Source organism: Chanos chanos, chromosome 5 (assembly GCF_902362185.1).
Source record: "Chanos chanos chromosome 5, fChaCha1.1, whole genome shotgun sequence".
Taxonomy (NCBI): Eukaryota; Metazoa; Chordata; class Actinopteri; order Gonorynchiformes; family Chanidae; genus Chanos; species Chanos chanos.
The window spans coordinates 4,821,313-4,839,714 of NC_044499.1; the positions used below are offsets into that span (position 1 = coordinate 4,821,313).

Genomic DNA, 18,402 nt, shown 5'->3' on the forward strand with positions numbered 1-18,402 from the left:
AGGACTGAGAAAATGCCCTTAATCAGGAAGCTGTGGTTTTAGATGCAGTGTCCGTTTTGACAGTGGCCTCATTCCCCTCCCCAAAACTCACACCACACGCGAACATACACACATATGCACAAACACCTCCCAACCACCTACAAACCAAGAGCCCTTCCTCTTTCTGTGTAAAAAACAGACAAATGAAGTAGACCGGAAGAAAATGAAACATCACATGAAGGACCCAGTCTCTAAATACATAGCCAATAGATAACCAAAAAAGGTCAGAATGAGTTTCATTTTGGGGGGGTGGGTGGGGGGGGGTATTTTAACACCACATTTTCAGTCCAGTGTAAATATTATATAGGAACATACACACACACACACACACACACACACACACAAACACACAAAGGAGGGCTGCTTAGGCCACTCTAATCCACGTCCACCTGGGGCAGGATCCTTCCACAGGGGGCAGGATCCTTCCACATAAGGCCTAAACCTCAACTCCCTGCTCAACTCTGTCTCACCACAGTCTTGTTGAGAATCTTTAGAGCTGATTGTGGATGAAAACCTGTCGTGATTGACAGCTGGGATGAGGGTTGGGCCTGTGCTCTGAAGATACAGGAAGTAGTGACTGAGACTTCTGTTGAAGTCATAGCCATTTTGAGGAAGGACATTAGCACGTGAACCAAGATGGCCCATATGCTAACAGACAACCACCGGGTGATGGAAGACTATGACAGTGTAGTCCTGGTTTGACTTTTTCTTTTCTTTTCTTTCTTTTTTTTTTTTGTAGACATTGGGATAAACAGGATTTGGTCCGTTGAAGTGTGCCCTGGTGTGGTATCCTAAACTTGTAAAATAAATAAATAAATAAATAATTAAAGAACTATCCGGAGAAACGTGTAATGTGCTTCACTTCAGCTTCTTCTTTTTCTTTTCTCCTTTTCAACATTGCAACATATTTCTACATAACTCTACAGGGTCCTCTAGTGCCCTCAGGCTGTCTCTCACTGCAACAACATTTCCCCTTTTCTTGAGGGAATTGCTTCTTACGTGAACCAGTAAAATGAAGCATTTTTGTTTGAAACCACATCCTGTAATAGTATCAAGTGTCAAATAACTTATCAGAAAGCAACAACCTGAATCTACAAAATAAATGACTGAATAACCATAACTGACCTTTATACCAGGTAATAATCGTTTTAAATGCAAGTCGGTATGCAAAACTAGCCTTAATCAGTCAATATAAAGTAACCATTACATTATGAATTCATTCATTCATTCATTCATTCATTCATTCCTTAGCTGCTTATCCTAACCAGGGTCGCAGGGGTGTTTGAGCGTATCCCAGAGCTCATTGGGCGAAAGGCAGGGAAACATCCTGGACAGGTCGCCAGTCCATCACAGGGCAGACACACAGACTAACACATTCACACCTAGGGTCAAATTTAGTATCTGCATGTCTTTGGACAGTGGGAGGAAACCCACACAGACACAGGGAGAACATGCAAACTCCACTCAGAAAGGACCCTGGCTGCCCAGCCAGGTATCGAACCCAGGACCTTCTTGCTGTGAGGCGACAGCACTACCCACTGCATCACTGTGCACCCCCACATTATGAATTGAAACATGATATTACACATTCACATTTCTTATTCACCATGTATGAGGTTCTCTTATGATTTTCTTTCACTCAGTCCTTAGAACAGTATGAAATTATTGAACTTTTTTTCCCCCCACATAACAGCATCAGTACCTTTTAGTTTCAGTTAGAACAGTATTCTCAGTCCATAGATCTTATTTCTTTTCTCTTTACCTCACAAAATCTGTCAATCACTGAGGTGGTGGCTCTCTGTCTCTCAGGTTCCGTCTCGGGCCTGGTTCATGTGCGTCATGACGAACGTTCTCAGGCGCAGTGAGCCTGTCAATCACAGTCTCATTGTCCTAATTGGTGCAGGCTAGAGTAGAGCCTCCTCTGGAGAGCGTGCCAGGCTTGATGCATTCCACTACTCTGACCGTCGCTGAGCAGGTAAGCACTCAGTCCCACTTTCTTAACGATTGTAAGAGGCTCTGTGAGTCTGGATGATCCCTTATGAACATGCTCAGGTCCACAGAGACCTCCAGACACCGTCACTCACTCGGAACACGAGCATTTTTGCCCCCCGTCTTTCTGTCTGTGTACTCCTTGCTCCTCTATCGCTTGTGTTTCACAGTCTCTTTCATTTGCTTGTGTGGTTTGGTTTTGTGAGAGGCAGGAAGGACATTCAGCTTTGTGCACAGCTTCCTATTTCTCAGCAACTCAAATGGAGTAGCTCCTGTTGTAGCATGTGGTGTAGCATGACAGTTCTGTAAGAATTCTGTTAGTGCTTGTTTCCATGGTCTGTGCATTCTTTCAGCAGTCGGCATGCACTCTTTAAGCATCCTGTTGAATCTCTCGATAGTTCCGTTTACTCTCGGATAGTAGACACTGGAGTGCAGGTGCTTTATCTCTCTCTCTCTCTCTCTCTCTCTCTCTCTCAGAAAGTTGGCGAATGCATGGGAGGTAAACTGACATCTGTTGTCAGAGACCAGGTAGGAAGGACTTCCTTCACGACTGAACACTGAAGCTAAAAAGTGTATATTCACCCCTATAGTGACAGTAGAGACAAATACCACTTCAGGCCACTCACTGTAATAGTCGGTGAGAGTGATGGCATAATGGCAGTCCCATGTGGCACACTCAGAGAGACCTGTGATATCGATGGCCACCTTTTCCCATTGTCCATCTGGCAGTTCCACTGGCGTAAGTGGTGCAGGTGTAAGCACTTGGTGGTCTGTACGTAGCACAAAGTGATGTTGCCACAGAAAGGTTCTCCACCTTTCTATTGCCCAAACACATGCACGTGCTTTATGTTTGACAGTAGAATACTTTCTTTCAGCAGGAGAAAGTGTCCTGGATGCAAAAGCTATGATCCTCTCTGTGTCATTTGGGTGAAGCTGGGTAAGTAAACCCCGAATCCATAGTCAGAGACATCAGTAGTCACATAAGTAGGCAACTCAGGGTCGTATAGTGCTAGAGCAGGGCTCTTCACTGGCAGTCTCTCAATCTAAGTAAAATTGGACTCAGCTTGGCAGCTCATTTGAACATCAGTTCTGTAGATTCCTTAAGTGCTGCACGCAGTGGTCGAACAACAGTAGAGAAGCCAGGAATGAACTTACTGTGCCATGATGCAAGGCCCAGGAAGTTCAAGTTCAAGTTCAAGTTTATTTAGAGCCCAATATCACTGTTTACAGTCTCAAAGGGCTTTACAGGCCACAATAGTCAAATCAAAACAGGACGGCACCCCCTGACTTAATCCTCATGGCGGGCAAGAAAAAACTCCCCAAAAACCCAAAAGGGAATGGGAAAATGGGAGAAATCTTGAGAAGGACCACAGAGAGAGGAGACCCCTCCTTGGCCAGACAGGTGTGCAATAGGTGCCGACCACGTGGGCAGTTACAATTGAAAGTAAAGGATCGCAGGGAAGATATGTCATGTGGGGCAGGTGCATCGGCAACTGCATTGACCCGATCTTGGTCAGGGTGAAGTCTATCTTTGGATTATGGTGTGGCCCAAGAAACGCAAAAGAGATCTGGTTGAACTTACACTTACACAACACGACATAACACCTGGGAAAATGACTGGTGTTTAACAAAGAGAAGTTTTTTTCAGTAAACTAGAACCAGGCAGTCAAAAGTTCATTAGCATCATCATCATCATCATCATCATCATCATCATCCACAGACTTTCTTGCCACTGCAGGCAGATGGCCTACACAACCATTTCTATCTTTTTCTGTCCTTTGCCTCGTGCATCTAAGCGACCCTTGCTGTAGCTTCATTAAAATCTCTCCAGCATTTCTTTGGTTTTCCTTTTCTTCTGTTCTACCTCTTGGGGTCCATTCTGTGGAGATCTTTCCCCATCTCTCATTACTCATTCCTGCTACGTGTCCTGCCCATGTCCATTTCAGTTTGCTAACCTTTACAAAGTACCGTCACACACCTTGGTCATTTCTATCTGGGTAAACTGTAGGATTCAAATGCAGACCAGCAGATGACTGATCTTAAGGAGTTTTATTCAGGTAATAGGATGCAGGATGCCAAGGCAAACATGTTTCAACAGGGTAGGTAAAGAACAGGGGTTATACAAACTAGAACCGCCACTGCAGGTGAGCACAGAAAATGGTGGGAAACAAACGATGACAGGAAGTAGAACACAACAGGTGACTGACGGGGTCAGAGCACATGGGAAACCAATATAAACAAAAGCACATGGCCAAGAAAGAACACAAAAGCAAATGGCAGCCGAAACCAGACGTGACCAGCAGGGGAATCACAGCAAAACAAAATTTCATGCAGGAACCCTGACAATTTCTCTGAATTCTTTGTTCCTCCATCTTTTTCTTCTAATGATATTAAGCACTGACCTCTCCATGCTTCTCTGTGCTACTGCCAGTTTCTGCTGATATGGTTAATGTCCAGGTTTCTGCTCCATATGTCATGGCTGGTAGTATGACTCCATTCATTATTTTTCTATTTAGCAGACTTTTCCTTTAATAATGATTTGTGCTGTCTGAACCTTGTCCATCCCGCTGTGATTCCATAGTTGATTCTTTGCTTATATCCTTGTCTGGTGTGATCGGCTGCCCTAGATAGATGTATTCTTCTACATGTTAAATGATTTCGTTTTCTATCTTTATGTCTGTTTTCAGTGTTTGTCTGCTAACTTTGCTGCACATAACCTCAGTCTTCTTCTTATTTATCTTCATACCGTTCTTCATACCTTCTGCATTCAAGGGTGACAGCATTCTTTTAAGCTTTGCTTCATCCTTTGAGAACAGGACAATATCGTCAGCAAATCTGAGACTGGTTAGTCTTTCTCCGTTGATGTTTATTCCCCCATTACCAAAGTCCACTCTTTTGAAAATTTCCTCCAATGCTGCTGTGAAAAGAACGGGGGACAGTGTATCTCAATCTTGCTGCTCAGCTCTTCTCTGTCCCTATCTGTGCTGTTCCACCTTTCTAAGTGTTAGTCAGTATGTTTTACATATTTCGTTGCCACACCCTGGTTTATTATTGCTGATCGAATCGGAGGCTTTTTCGTAATCGACAAATGGTACAAATAGCAGTATCTGGTATACGTTACACTTCTCTAGGACTTGGTTGATCCATAGTGGAGTACCCTATATATATATATGTGTGTGTGTGTTTATGTGTGTGTGTGTGTATATATATATATATATATATATATATATATTTAGAGAGAGAGAGAGAGAGAGAGGGAGAGAGGGAGAGAGGGAGAAAGATTGGTGCAGAGAGATAGATAGTGGTGCTGCAACCTTGTCATTGTGTCTTTAAGATTTGTGGCTGGAGTCCAGATAGATGTGACATTTGTTATGACCCTGGGTCATAAGTGTGTATTATTTTGTGTGCTGTTGTTTTTCTCCCCCTGCCTGTGTGTGGTGCTGTTTCCTCCCCTGTCTGTTGTGTTTTCCCGTATGTCTCTCTGTCCCTTTAATGTGTTGCTCCGCAGGTGGCGATCGAGGATTGGCCCACGGTTGACGGCGCCAGTTTTACAAAGACGCGCCATCCAGATGCCGGTTGCCTCTCGTTTTGCCCTGGCCACTTTGTCCATATCCGTTCGTTTGTGATTCGATAACTTGCTGTGTGTGTTTTGAGAAAGATTTGTTGTATGTGTTTTGGAGAAAGATTCGTTGTATCGTTTGTAAAACTTTATTTGTGTGTTTGTGATTTTCGTTGTTGTAAAAAAAAGTTGTAAATAATTTTCGTGTTAACTGTTCGGGTAGTGGTAGGGGGTGTGAAGCCATTTTTGTTGCTCTCCTTTTCTCCTGTTTTTTCGTTAGGGAGTTAGGGAAGTTTTCTGTATTTTCTTTTCTTTTATTTTTGGAAAGTAGGTTATTTAGTTTGGGTTGTATAGATTGTTTTGTTTGTTGTTTTGGCCGCGCTAACCCCCGAAGCTTTTTACTACCACTTCTGTAAATAAATCACTTTTTGGATTGTAATTCGTGGGCACGGGTCATCACTGGGTACAGGAAAAGGGGGGGGGTCACTTTTGTTATGCTCGGTAACCCCTAGGCTGGGCATAACACATTCTCAGAGTCTGTACTGATTGGTGAAGTGCAAAGTGCAATCGAAGGAGACAGCGGCTGATGATGCAGGCTGATCCTGTGAGCACACAGTCATGGTGACAAAGCTGCACTTCTGGGAGGCCCACCTATGTGTGTGTGTTTGGGTATACAGCCTGGTGTGACCGGGTTCACAGAGACTGTAATTATATGGTAATTCTAAAAAAGTTCTGTCAATACTCCTTACCTGTAGGTGGCGCTCTCCATCTAGAGATGGGTCCTAGGCTATAACCTGTAAGACACAAAAACAATAGAGTTCAGTAAAAGCAATGGTCACGTTAACCTCGTGTCTCTGCGAGTTATTAAGTTATCACTAGACATCAGTATTAGTCCATACAACAATAACATGGTGTCAGAAGTAAAGCATGGAGCAGTTAAAGTCTCCGAACGGTTTGTGCTTCGAAGGAAATCTGGCAGAAAACTGGCGAACACGGTTTCAAAAGTTTAACCTGTATCTCATTGCAACTGGCATTGCAGAGAAGAGTGAGAAAAGTGAAATGCGTGACATTCCTTCACATGGCCGGGGATGAAGCAATAAAGGTATTTAACACCGTGGACTTGGATGATGATGTGGATGATTTGGATGTGCTCGGAGAAAGATTACCAAGTACTGCGAGCCACGGAAGAACATTATGTATCTGAGGCATATGTTTTTTACGAGAGCACAGGGACTGAATGAGATAACTGATGCATAGGCTACGTGACAGACTTGATGAATAAGGCCGCGGACTGTGAATTTGCATGATTGATGGATGAACTGATAAAAGACCGCATTGTCTGTGGTGTTAACAGTGACACTGTGAGAGTTAGGCCACTCAGGAAAACAGACTGTGGATATCTGTCGAGCTAGCGAGATGACGCAATGTCACATGAAAGAGCTGCATGAGGAGGCAGAGGTAGCTGTGAATAAGATTACTGAATCAAAGTCAGCTGTCAGACAGATGAAATCTAAACAGACAGGGAAAGTGAGGGAAAATCTACAATGAGTGCTAATGAAAGAACCATTTCAGTCACGTGTGCAAATCACTAAAACAAGAGACAAGTCTCGAAAAACGGAGAGAAAGATCGATGAGAAGAAAATGTTGAATTGTTTATGGGCAGCATTGAAATCAGGCAAAGTGAGCAAACAGGTGTAAGGCTCGGACAACTACAACTGAAAATGAAAGTCAGAGAGAGACTCAAAATAAACAACTGCATGTTTACCTTAAGGTTAGACACAAGAGCAGAGTGCAATGTGTTGTCATGCAAACAAGAAAACACCACTGCTGAAGTCAAGCTGCAAGTTAGTTGCTTACTCCAGCCACACGATGGAGCCAAAGGCTAAGGCCATGCTTTCCACATCGCAGAACAAGACTCACCAGCTATCCTAGACAGGGACACATGCTCAAAACTAGGACTGATCAAAAGAGTTTACAAAGCAGAGAACAAAGGCAAAACTGACATTCTTAGCGGATACCAAGATGTGTTTACTGGTCTAGGATGTGTACCAGGACTGCACCATATCCAGCTCAATCCAGATGTTGCTCCAGTTATTCATATGCCACGAAAAGTACCCGTAGCACTGAAGGACAAGGTGAAAACCTTACTGAAAAGAACAGAGGATCTTGGGGTTATTATGAAGCACACTGAGCCTGCAGATTGGGTTAACAGCATTGTCAAAGTAGTGAAGCCCAAGAAACTCAGAATCTGCATCGATCCACAAGAGCCATAAAGAGAGAACACTACCTGTTGCACACTGTTGAAGGGACTGTTTGCTGGGATTCCAAATGCAAAAGTGTTCTTGGTATTGGATGCCAATCATGGCTTCTGGAAAGTAGAGCCGGATGAAGAGAACTCCAAACGATGTACTTTTAACACTCCTTTTGGGAGATATCGTTTCCTGAGATTTCCATGTGATGTTTCCTCAGCTCCAGAAGTTTTTCAAAAATGCATTGTACAAAGGCTGGAAGACTTAGAGGGAGCTGTGAACACTGTGGATGACACCTTGGTGTGGAGTGAAGACGTGGAACAGCACGACAGGAGACTGAGACAGCTGCTACACAGAATCAGAGGCATCAATTTGAAGTTGAACAAAGCAAAATGCAAGATCAGAATGACTGAAATCAGCTACGTTGGACACGTTCTGACTGCACATTGAAGCCAGGAGGAATTCAGAGCAATACAGAACACACCAGAGCCAGAAGACATAGCTGCATTGATGAGGTTATTGGGCATGCTTCAGTATCTGGTAAAGTTTGTCCCAAACCTCTCAGACTTGATTGCACCTCTATGGAAGCTCCTACAAGGTGAGATAGCTTGGCATTGGGAGGCAGAGCAACAGAAGAGCTTTAAAAGGCTGAAGTCGCTTGTGACCAACACCCTGGTGCTAAAGTATTATGATGTTAACAAAGAGGTAACTCTGTCAGTGAAGCCTGGGAGCAGTGTTACTTGAAATCTCTTACCGAGTGTCAGAGAGGGTACGCTCAAGTGCTTTTGGTGATTGTGTAGGGATGTGAAAAATCCCAGCAGTACACCTACGGTAAGACAGTGCAGGTGGAGTCGGATCACAAGCCCTTTGAGACAGTGTTCAAGAAATCTTTCCAAAAAGCTCCTCCAAGACTTCAAAGGTTGCTGATGAGATCTCAGCCCTACGATCTGCATGTCGGCTACAAGCCTAGTAAAGAGCTGCAGACACACTGAGCCGAGACTACCTGACAGAGCAACCCGAGCAACTCCTGGAAGACGAGTTACGAGTACATCTCCTATCAGCTCACTTACCAATCTCAAAAGAGAAGCTGAACACATTCAAAAACGGCAACAACAGCAGATGACAAATCGCAAGATGGTCATGGAAGTGGTTCAGTCAGGATGGCTAGCAGAAAAAAGACAAGTTCCAGAAGGCATAAGAAAGCACTGGACATTCAGAGAAGAACCTACCTGTTCCGACAGGCTACTCTTCAAGAACATGTGACTCCTGCACATACCTTGAGAACAGGAATGCTTGAGACAGTTCACGAAGCTCATCTAGGTGTTGTCAAATGTAAGAAGAAGGGCAAGAGATGTCATGTTCTGGCCCAGCATGGCTAAGCAGAATGAAGATGTCTTGTTGAGGTGTGCTGTCTGTAACCCTTTCAGGCAGAGCAACACCAAAGAGCCACTCGTCTGCCATGACACTCCAGACAAAGGGGCAAAAGTGGGAGTCGATTCGCTTCACTACGACCAAGGTGAAGATCTACGGTGTGCAGATTACTTTTAAGTTTCCTGAGATTGCCAAGCTCACACAGACAACAAGCAGACGGCTGTGACAGCCCTAAAATCAACCTTTGCAAGACATGGGACTCCGGACGAAGTTGTCTCGGACAATGGCCTGCAATTCACAAGTGCAGAATTCAGAACGTTGACAGAGAGTTGGGAGTTTGTACATACCACATCCAGTCCCGGATTTTCACAGTCGAAAGTACAAAGTAAATGGGCAATCCAGACAGTAGAGAACTTGCTAAAGAAAGCACAGCAAAGACAAAGTGATCCTAACATTGCTCTATTGGAATACAAAAATTCACCCCTGGGGGACATGAGATCGAGGATTGAAAACAAAACTGCCAACGTCAGCACAGCTGTTGAAACCGCAACTGTACGAAGACAGCTGAAGCAAAAACAATACTTTGATCGTGGAGGAAAACAGTTATCACTTCTGACGGATGGGAAGAAGGTGACAGTAAGAGTCAAAACCAACTGGCAACCAGTAATCATGTTAAGAAGTCACAAAAAACCCAGATCCTTTGAAATCCAAATGCCTGTTCGAAACATCTTCAGGAGAAATTGGCGCCACCTGCTGAAGGCCAGAGAAATGACTTTTCCACAGCCGCGCTCTCTAGACCTGGAGGACTTTCCTTCAGTCAACAGTGCACCTGCCAAGAGTCACACAACAGTGCAACCACCTGCACTGTCACAAGTGAAAGGAACTGTGACATCACTTGTGGACAGGGGAGAACCAGTCAAGAGGTCACGGCGGGGTCAACTGATTAGACCACCAAAACTTTGTTCTCCATGAAAAGCAACATTTTGTTTATATGCTGCGAAAAAAAAGAAAAGACAAAAAGCCATTTTGTGTATATTTGTTTATAAACATTCTGTTGATGGGAAAGAGATACTGATTTAAGTTATAGTTTGAAATAAATAAATAATAAATAAATAAAAAGGTTAAAAGTAACTTTTGTTTGTAATGTTAAACAAAAGAAAAGGACTGCAATGTTTTTCATTTTAAAGTTAAACAACAGGAAGTTATGCTGGTTAAACTGTTTATGGGGAATATATTTCTTAAAGGGGGAGATGTGATATATGGTAATTCTAATAAGTGCTGTCAATACAGTCATTCCCCAGCATATGTCTGAATTCTGTTCTGGCTGACCGGTCAGATCTTGAAATGAACGAAAGTTGGACATATGTTAGCATGGCATGTAGAAGTCGTATATGAATGAAAAGTGAGAGCTGTGATGTACTCAATGCCGGGATGTCGTCTTACGGTCACTATCATACGCACAGAGCCATTAGCACTGGCTGTTATGGTTTCATAAGACTTGACATATATAACATCCAGAGACTTCATTTTAACTGCATGAGCTCATCATTTATTGAAGACACTCGTATACCGCACTACATACACTCTGGGCTAAACCAGACTAAGCACGCATGGTGTTACTCCGCATCCACATCAGCAACTTCATCACATATGTATCAGTGCACAGCACTATATACTACACTGGCAGATGTACAACCAAGCGTAATTTTTATATTTACATATATTTTTTTTCTATTTTTAAAAAATTTACAGGTTTTTTTGTGGTTGTATGTACGGATGATCGTAAGTCATAAGTCATAGGTAAGGGGAGAGGCTGTACACCTTACCTGTAGCCGGTGCTGTCCACCTACAGATGGGCCGAGGCATATAACCTGTAAGATATGTGAACAAATTTGTTTATTTAGAGCCCAATATCGCTGTTTACACTCTCAGAGGGCTTTACATGCCCACAGGTTTACGCAAACAAAACAGAACGGCACCCCCTGACTTAATCCTCAGCTGGCAAGAAAAAACTCCCCCAAAAAACCCAGGTGTAACAGGGAAAAATTCTTGGAAGAAATCTTGAGAAGGACCACAGCAAGAGGAGTCCCGTTCATAAGCAGACAGGTGTGCAACAGGTGCCCACCCAGTGGGCAATCACAAAAAATACAGATAAATTGTAAATGGGAACACACTAGCGGACAGAATAAGGATAGCAACAGCAGCAGGGGGCTCGGCCGAGACGGGCAGCACAGTCACAGAAACATAGGACGGTCATCAGCCACGAAGCCACCACTAGGGCAAGGGGAGGGGGCTTGTTGGATGAGCTGGAAGGATGGACGGGGCACACCTGAGAAGAAGGCAGCCACATTCACACAAGGCACTAATGCTCTGACATATGAGACACAGACATGCAAAGGATGAGAGAGGAAAAGTAAAACATTAGTTGGGTACTAGGATTTAGCAAAGAGTAAAGAATAAAGAGCTTGATGCACTGATGCAGCAAAGTTAGTGGGTGTGGAAGGCGCGGTAGGAGCAGGGCCACGCAGGGCCAGGGACAGCAGGGCACGGAGATACAGTCAGGCCGACGACCTAAGGATGGAGCCGCATCCATGGAGCAGTTAATCAATCAAATCAATTAATCAAAAAGTAAATAGGCTACTCACTCTCAGAGGGGATTGGTTGTGTTGACGGCTCCCCTCCGCGGACATAATTGTGTGGAGAATGGACTTAATGGATACGTAATTCACGTAATTTGTTTCGAAGTTTTGAAGTTTCGGCTACACTGTAAGTTTTAATCTCCTCTTCCCATACAGAAAAAAAATGTATTGAAATATATCTTAAAATGTGAAAAATATATGTGGAATATACTGTAAATACACTGTGATATATTTGCATTGTTGTTCACATATATTTGTAATTTTGAAATATATTTTGAAACATAACAAGATCTATGATGTTAAGTGTGAAATACATTCAAAATATATTCAAAATATACTCAAATGTATGACGTGAAATGCAAAATATAATACGAAATATATGTGATCGTGAAATTATAAATGACTAACTGACGAAAGTCTTTCTTCAGCTGTACATGTTTCTGCCTCAGAAGCAGCTCGCTTATACAGCTAAAGAAGAGCCGAAATGTTCTCCTACCTCCTCTTTCCCTACACAACAGTAACAGTGCCACTGTATACTATATTACATACTACTATACTAAATGCTGCATATTTCATGCCGCTTCTTTTCTTTCCTGCAAACTGTGAAGTAACGTTATGTGTCATTCGACCAACATCTTTCACAGTATAGTTCCGTGCAAGGTCAACTAAGTGGCAGTTCAAATGATCAATGAACAGGAACTCATTTCTGGCATAGAAATATTTGTGCGTGCTTCGTCATTGTTGGCTGTGGGACAATCGTGTGTCGCTGTGCAATCCAAATCTTCCAACGGACAGCTCTAACGATCACTCCTCTCTTGGCCCAGAGCACCCCAAATGTAGTGAGTGTATTCGTACAACATCCTACATTTCCCAAGGTTCCAAGTGTCAGCGAGCGTGGCAGCTGAGAGCGGACATGTGTTTCGCACTCTGCTGTCTCAGAGCTGTCTTGTCTCAAAGCGAAGACTAGTGTGGCTCCTGAACGAGTGAGATTAGACCCACGCTGGAATAACATTTCTAATTTAACTCCCTGTTGCATGGGGCTCAGGTGACTTTAAAACGGACATGGAATTATTTTTTTTTTAAAAAAAAGTTGCGGCCAGCTCTCCACAGTCCGAAAGCAGAGAAAACAAGAAACACAAAATAATTATAATAGCATCGCAATAAAACTTCACACCTACATGCACTCTATAAAAAAAAAAAGCTTATAGCAGATACATCAAACCTAAACGAAACAACATGTCACAGAGCTCAAAATAAGAGAACATGGAGGAGACAAAGGAAGAGAGGGGTGGTTGTAGAGGAAGGGAACTGAGGAGATGTCTGCTGGGATTTTCCTGGCATGCACTCCCTGCATTGTTAACAGCCAGAGCAGAGTGTGATAGAAGATAGAGGCAGCCCGTCACTCTCCACTATGCCTGTGGCAGGCAGAGGTGAGTAGTAACGCACGACATTTACTCCGTTACATGTACTTCAGTAACTTTTTCCAATAAATTGTACTTATAGGAGTAGTTTTAATGCACAATACCGTTCACTCTTACTCGAGTACATTTACGATTTAAAAAATGTACTTAGACTCTGTTACACTAGACTACACACTTCTCACTACTTTAATTTATTAGTTTATTTTTATTCACACGCGCACAGTCTCTATGATATCGACTGCATCAGAAAGGCAGGAAAGCGCAAAGGGAGTCAGAAACATGCTAAGTTGGAGACGAATAGTTTAACAGTATATATGTTCCCGTTTTGTGATGTCAAGAACACCCCCCCCCCCAAAAAAAACCCCAAAAGACGCCTGCGTATTCTCCTTCTTCGCCTTAATACAGGAGACGTTTGCTAGATCTTGTCAGTGACTGCCCCTTCATCTCTATCCCTCAAACAGGGTCTACCACTCTGGTTGTTCACATCACAAGGATGATAAATCAGATCTATAACCTTAAACTGTATCAAAATAATGGCTACTGAGACACAAGCCCTTGTCAATAAGCGAAGGTATTGGCTCAGAAGCTTGAAGTAATTAATTGCTGAGACAGGATGAAAAGGCTTGACAGAGGAGACTGGGGAGAAAAGTCTCTGTTTGGCTGAAATGCTGTGGAGGTTTTTTTTTTAGTTTAGTGGATGGGAGAGTTAAAAGGAAAAACAACTCACTCGACTGAGCGGTCCTGGCTTCAATAGGCTGCGTGTACGTGCCCAACCCATCCTCAGTGCGTGCTGCCAAGGAGAACTTATACAGCGTGTCTGGCTTAAGGCCCTCTACCACATAGGAACCAGCGGGGGCGAAGGTGACGTGGATCTGAGAGAGAGAGAGGGTGGGGTAAAAAAAAAGACCAAACATTTTTTTTTCCCCAAAAAAATCTTTTTTTCTAGTTCACTAACTTTTCAAAGACATTCTTATCTTGGACCAGTGAACCCAGCATACAGTTGTTCTCATCATCAGTTTCTGCTTCTGCATGTTTGCATTTGTGCCCGGGCACAGAGGCTGGTATCACGAGTGATCAGAGCGTGCTACAGGCATCTGTTCACAATGTGCTCCGAATTAGCATCTCCAGGAAACTCTTTCAAATGGCACAAGCATTTGAGTAAGAATTTAAATTACTGTCACTAATTACTGATTACAATATTTTTCTTGTTTTTTTTTTTTTGTCCCCAGCAAAAGAACAGTCTTGATGACTAATTCTATCAATCGACTACAGAACATTGCCTCGGGGTGTTTTGCTAAATCTCAATTTCAGCAATCTTTGTGTCACAGCCATCGCCCACAGCTACTGTGCAGGACAATATCATCCTCTCTCTCTCTCTCTCTCTCTCTCTCTCTCTCTCTCTCTCACACACACACACACACACACACACACACACACACACACACACACACAGACATACAAAGCACTTACATATCCCTACCCAACATACACACAGAGAAACAGAGGAAGAGAGAGAGAGAGCGAGAGAGAGAAGGAGAATGAGAAATACACAGTTGCTGTTGTCTCTTTGTAGTTCTTGGAATTTCAGTGAGCTATTGCACCTTGTCGTCTGAATTGGCCTCCCAGTACATTAGCTCATATTTGCTGATGGGATCCTGAACTGGCCAGAGCCAAGTCAGCAAGATCTGCGTGTCCAGTACAGCTTCAGCTTTGAAACTGGATGGCTGGGCTGGGACTGCAGAGCACACAAGGTCAGGAGAGAAAAAACACAAAGGTCAGCACCAACAGTATTCCTGACTGTTCTGCAGCCCAGACTCTAGACACGGAACGTGCAGAGTTATACAACAATACACAAGGCTCATACTGATGAACAGAACATGAAGAAACTCAGTTCTAGTTCTTTATATTGTAGTCCAGCAACTATTATATAGACTATTATAACAGATATGACTCATTCACTCACCAATTACTTCATTCATTCATTCACTTACAAACTGTATCACTCAAAAATACTCAACCACAAACTGACCTCCTTGTTGGGTTTTCACTTGTAGCACATCTGAAGGTGGTCCATCGCCCGCAGAGGTGAAGCCCAGCACACGCAGGCTGTAGGTGATATCTGGGGTCAGGCCCGAGATGGTGGTGAGCAGGCTGTCGTCCGTGTTGTGCTTCTGCCAGGCGCTGAGCGGAGCGTCCAGGTCAGACGTGTAGTAGATGCGGTAGCCCCTGATCTGTCCGTTGGGTTCCTCCGGAGGCTCCCACTGCACTAGCATGGTGCTGGCGCTAAGCATTCGCGCCCGGACCAGAATCGGCGGCGAGGACGGCGCCTGCTCCCCTGTGTGTGCCTCCACGGGGTTGCTGGGGGGCCCGCGCCCGATGTTGTTGACAGCAACGACGCGGAACTCGTACTCGGAGTACGGGCTGAGGCCGCCGATGCTGTAGCGGGTGGTGGCCACGCCGTCCAGTTCTTGGAAGCCGCTGTCCGAGGCCTTGGCGCGGTACTGGATCACGTAATAGGAAACAGGCCCTGGGCTGCCTGAGTCCCATGTCAGAGTAACACTAGTGGCAGTGGTCTCGGTCACAGTGAGCGAGGTGGGGGGCTTTGGAAGACCTGGAGACAGAGAGAAGAAATGCTCTAAACTCTCGTGAATCGCTTGGTAAAAACTCGGCCTGAAAAGACAAACAATCTCCCTGGTCTATAACAGAGAGAAAGAGAGAGCAAGTGGCACAGAGAGATAGTGTGTGTGTGCGTGTGTGTGTGTGTGTGTGTGCGTGTACGTACATCCTAGTGGGACTAGGCTCACAGAGACTGCTCCAGACAACTGGTCTGGGCAAACACATGCTCAGAATGATCTACAGAGCAAGCAAAGCCTTTCATTTTTCCCCAACGATCCCACAGCAACACATGGGAAGTCCCCGAAAGCTCACAGTCAACAGAGAGAGAGTGTGTGTGTGTGTGTGTGTGTGTGTGTGTGTGTGAGTGTGTGTGTGTTTTAACTTTGTGGATTTGCCTTTGCTCTTTTATCTAAAGTCAAACTTTGGTGAATATGGAAGAGCATCTTTATCTTCAAGGATATGTCTTGCAGCGCATGTATGTGGAGAAACCAACAACAAGCAAAATGATAAAACTACATTTATACTTCAGTGCTAATTAGTTGAATCATATAAATCTGTATCTAAAGTGATGTAAGGAAAATGTCTTACCCTTGACCGAGACCTGTGCTGTAGACTCGATTACGCCCAGAGAGGACATAGCCACGCAGGTGTAGTTGGCAGACTGACGGATGTCGGTTAGCTCCAGCACGTTATGGCCTATGGGCATCTCGTCCTCTTTGGTTAGGTCCACCTCACCAGCCATCCACTTTACGTATGGCATGGGAGCACCCACAGCCATACACGTGAGGTTAACACTGCCACCTGCCATCACCTCGTGATTGGTTGGAGGGACAGAGAAACGAGGTGGGACTCGCCGCACTCGTACATAGAGGTTGGCAGGAGCAGAGTAACGTGTTCCTACACTGTTCATAGCCACACACTCATACTTCCCCTGGTCCGACTCTTCGCTGCTCTCGATCTGTAGAGCGCCTGAACGGAGCTGCTTGATGCGGCCGTTGCTGCCGTTGATGTCCACGGGCAGAAAATCCTTGAACCAGGAGATTTCAGGGTCCGGATCGCCGCTGGCGGCACATAGCATCGTGGCTGTGCGAAGCCGCTCGACGACCTTCAGCTGGGGACCCATGTCAATGGTAGGGAAGCCGTGAGGAATCTGGTCCTCTTCTAGCACGGTGAGTTTGGCACTGGTATTGATCTCGCCTATGCTGTTGGTGGCTGTGCACTCGTAGATTGCCTCATCCCTGTGTGTTCTCAGCGGCTGGATGCGCAGCACGGAGCCTGAGCCATCATCAAACTCAATCACCTCAAAGCGCTGTGAGCTGACCTTTTTTCCCTTCTTCATCCATGTGATCCCTGGCTTGGGCTCACCCACTGCCTGGCAAACAAATGACGCAACCCCTCCCGAAATCCCTGTCTGGTCTTCTGGAATTTTGATGAAACTCGGCAAGCTGTCTGCCTGTGCAGAGAACGCCATGTAGCTTAATAGAAGGAGAAATGGCAACCCTGTGGGGAGGAGGGATACTGACAGGTGAGTATTAGGTGGTGTGTGTTCCTGGACTCAGTTACTTACAGTTACTCCATATCAGAGCATTAATATTACTACAGTAATGCTTAATACTAGGGATGTACCCGAATCCAAGTACGTTATTCTGGAAAGCACAAATAATGTGATGGAAACAGATATTTCTTCTACCTGAAGTTGCTCAGTACTCTTCAAGAAAAAAAAAAACATGATTGACATGTCTGTGCATGTGCATCAGCCATTATGTTTATTCAGATCAAGCACACTTTAACCAGAAGTAGCGTAAAACGCATGCCCTGTCACAACAAACGCACAATATAATGCTGTCACAACACTGGCTGGGTTTCCATCCAACTATTTAATGCAAATTAACGCTTAAACTTCGCATCAAATCTTTTAAAGTTGCACAGGAAATTTATTCGCTGGAAAGAGGTGACTAAGCGTAAAATGATACTGGTTGATGGATACAGGTTTAGTCGCATCAACAAGGGGATTGTTGCGATTTTATCACGTATTTCCGTTAAAGGCACGTCTTCAGGCTACTGTGACATAGATTGCTAAATTAGCTTCTATTCCAGTATATGACAGTTTTAAGCAATAGGAGTATGACGAGATTGTTTACCTCATGTAGCCTACGCTTTAGAATTTACGCTTTAAACTTTTATAGTTTAAAAGGCAAGTCGCCGCTGTCCCAGGCATGTCAGGAATGACCTCGCGTTATAATGTGTAAATTTTTCCATTTGTATTTTCTCTTGATCAATATACTGTTAATGACATTGAACATACACAGTGTAGCAAATAAAACGTTGCAAGTAGTGTGACGTGGCACACAAGGGTGGCGTGGGGGTTCGTTACACACTCGCACACGATTGTTAAACTGCACCAAATGTTTAGAATTTGAGCGTTATGACTTGCATGCCAAAACTGTGTGCTTGTAGGTTACTTCATACACAATAACTGATACTTCCAATGTTCTAAACTGTTAAAAACATTTTTTCTA

At 44.1% G+C, this 18,402-nt stretch overlaps 1 protein-coding gene across 1 annotated transcript; it reads right to left on the reverse strand.

Moving 5' to 3' along the window:
• Positions 1-11,441: 11,441 nt before the first annotated feature.
• LOC115811356 (receptor-type tyrosine-protein phosphatase F-like) lies at positions 11,442-17,354 on the reverse strand. The gene is made up of 5 exons (XM_030773518.1): positions 16,472-17,354; positions 15,297-15,878; positions 14,869-15,002; positions 13,995-14,139; positions 11,442-11,536 (listed from the first exon to the last, which is right to left on the reverse strand). Exons 1-5 carry the CDS (start codon positions 17,352-17,354, stop codon positions 11,442-11,444), a joined length of 1,839 nt encoding a protein of 612 aa, XP_030629378.1.
• Positions 17,355-18,402: the final 1,048 nt, after the last annotated feature.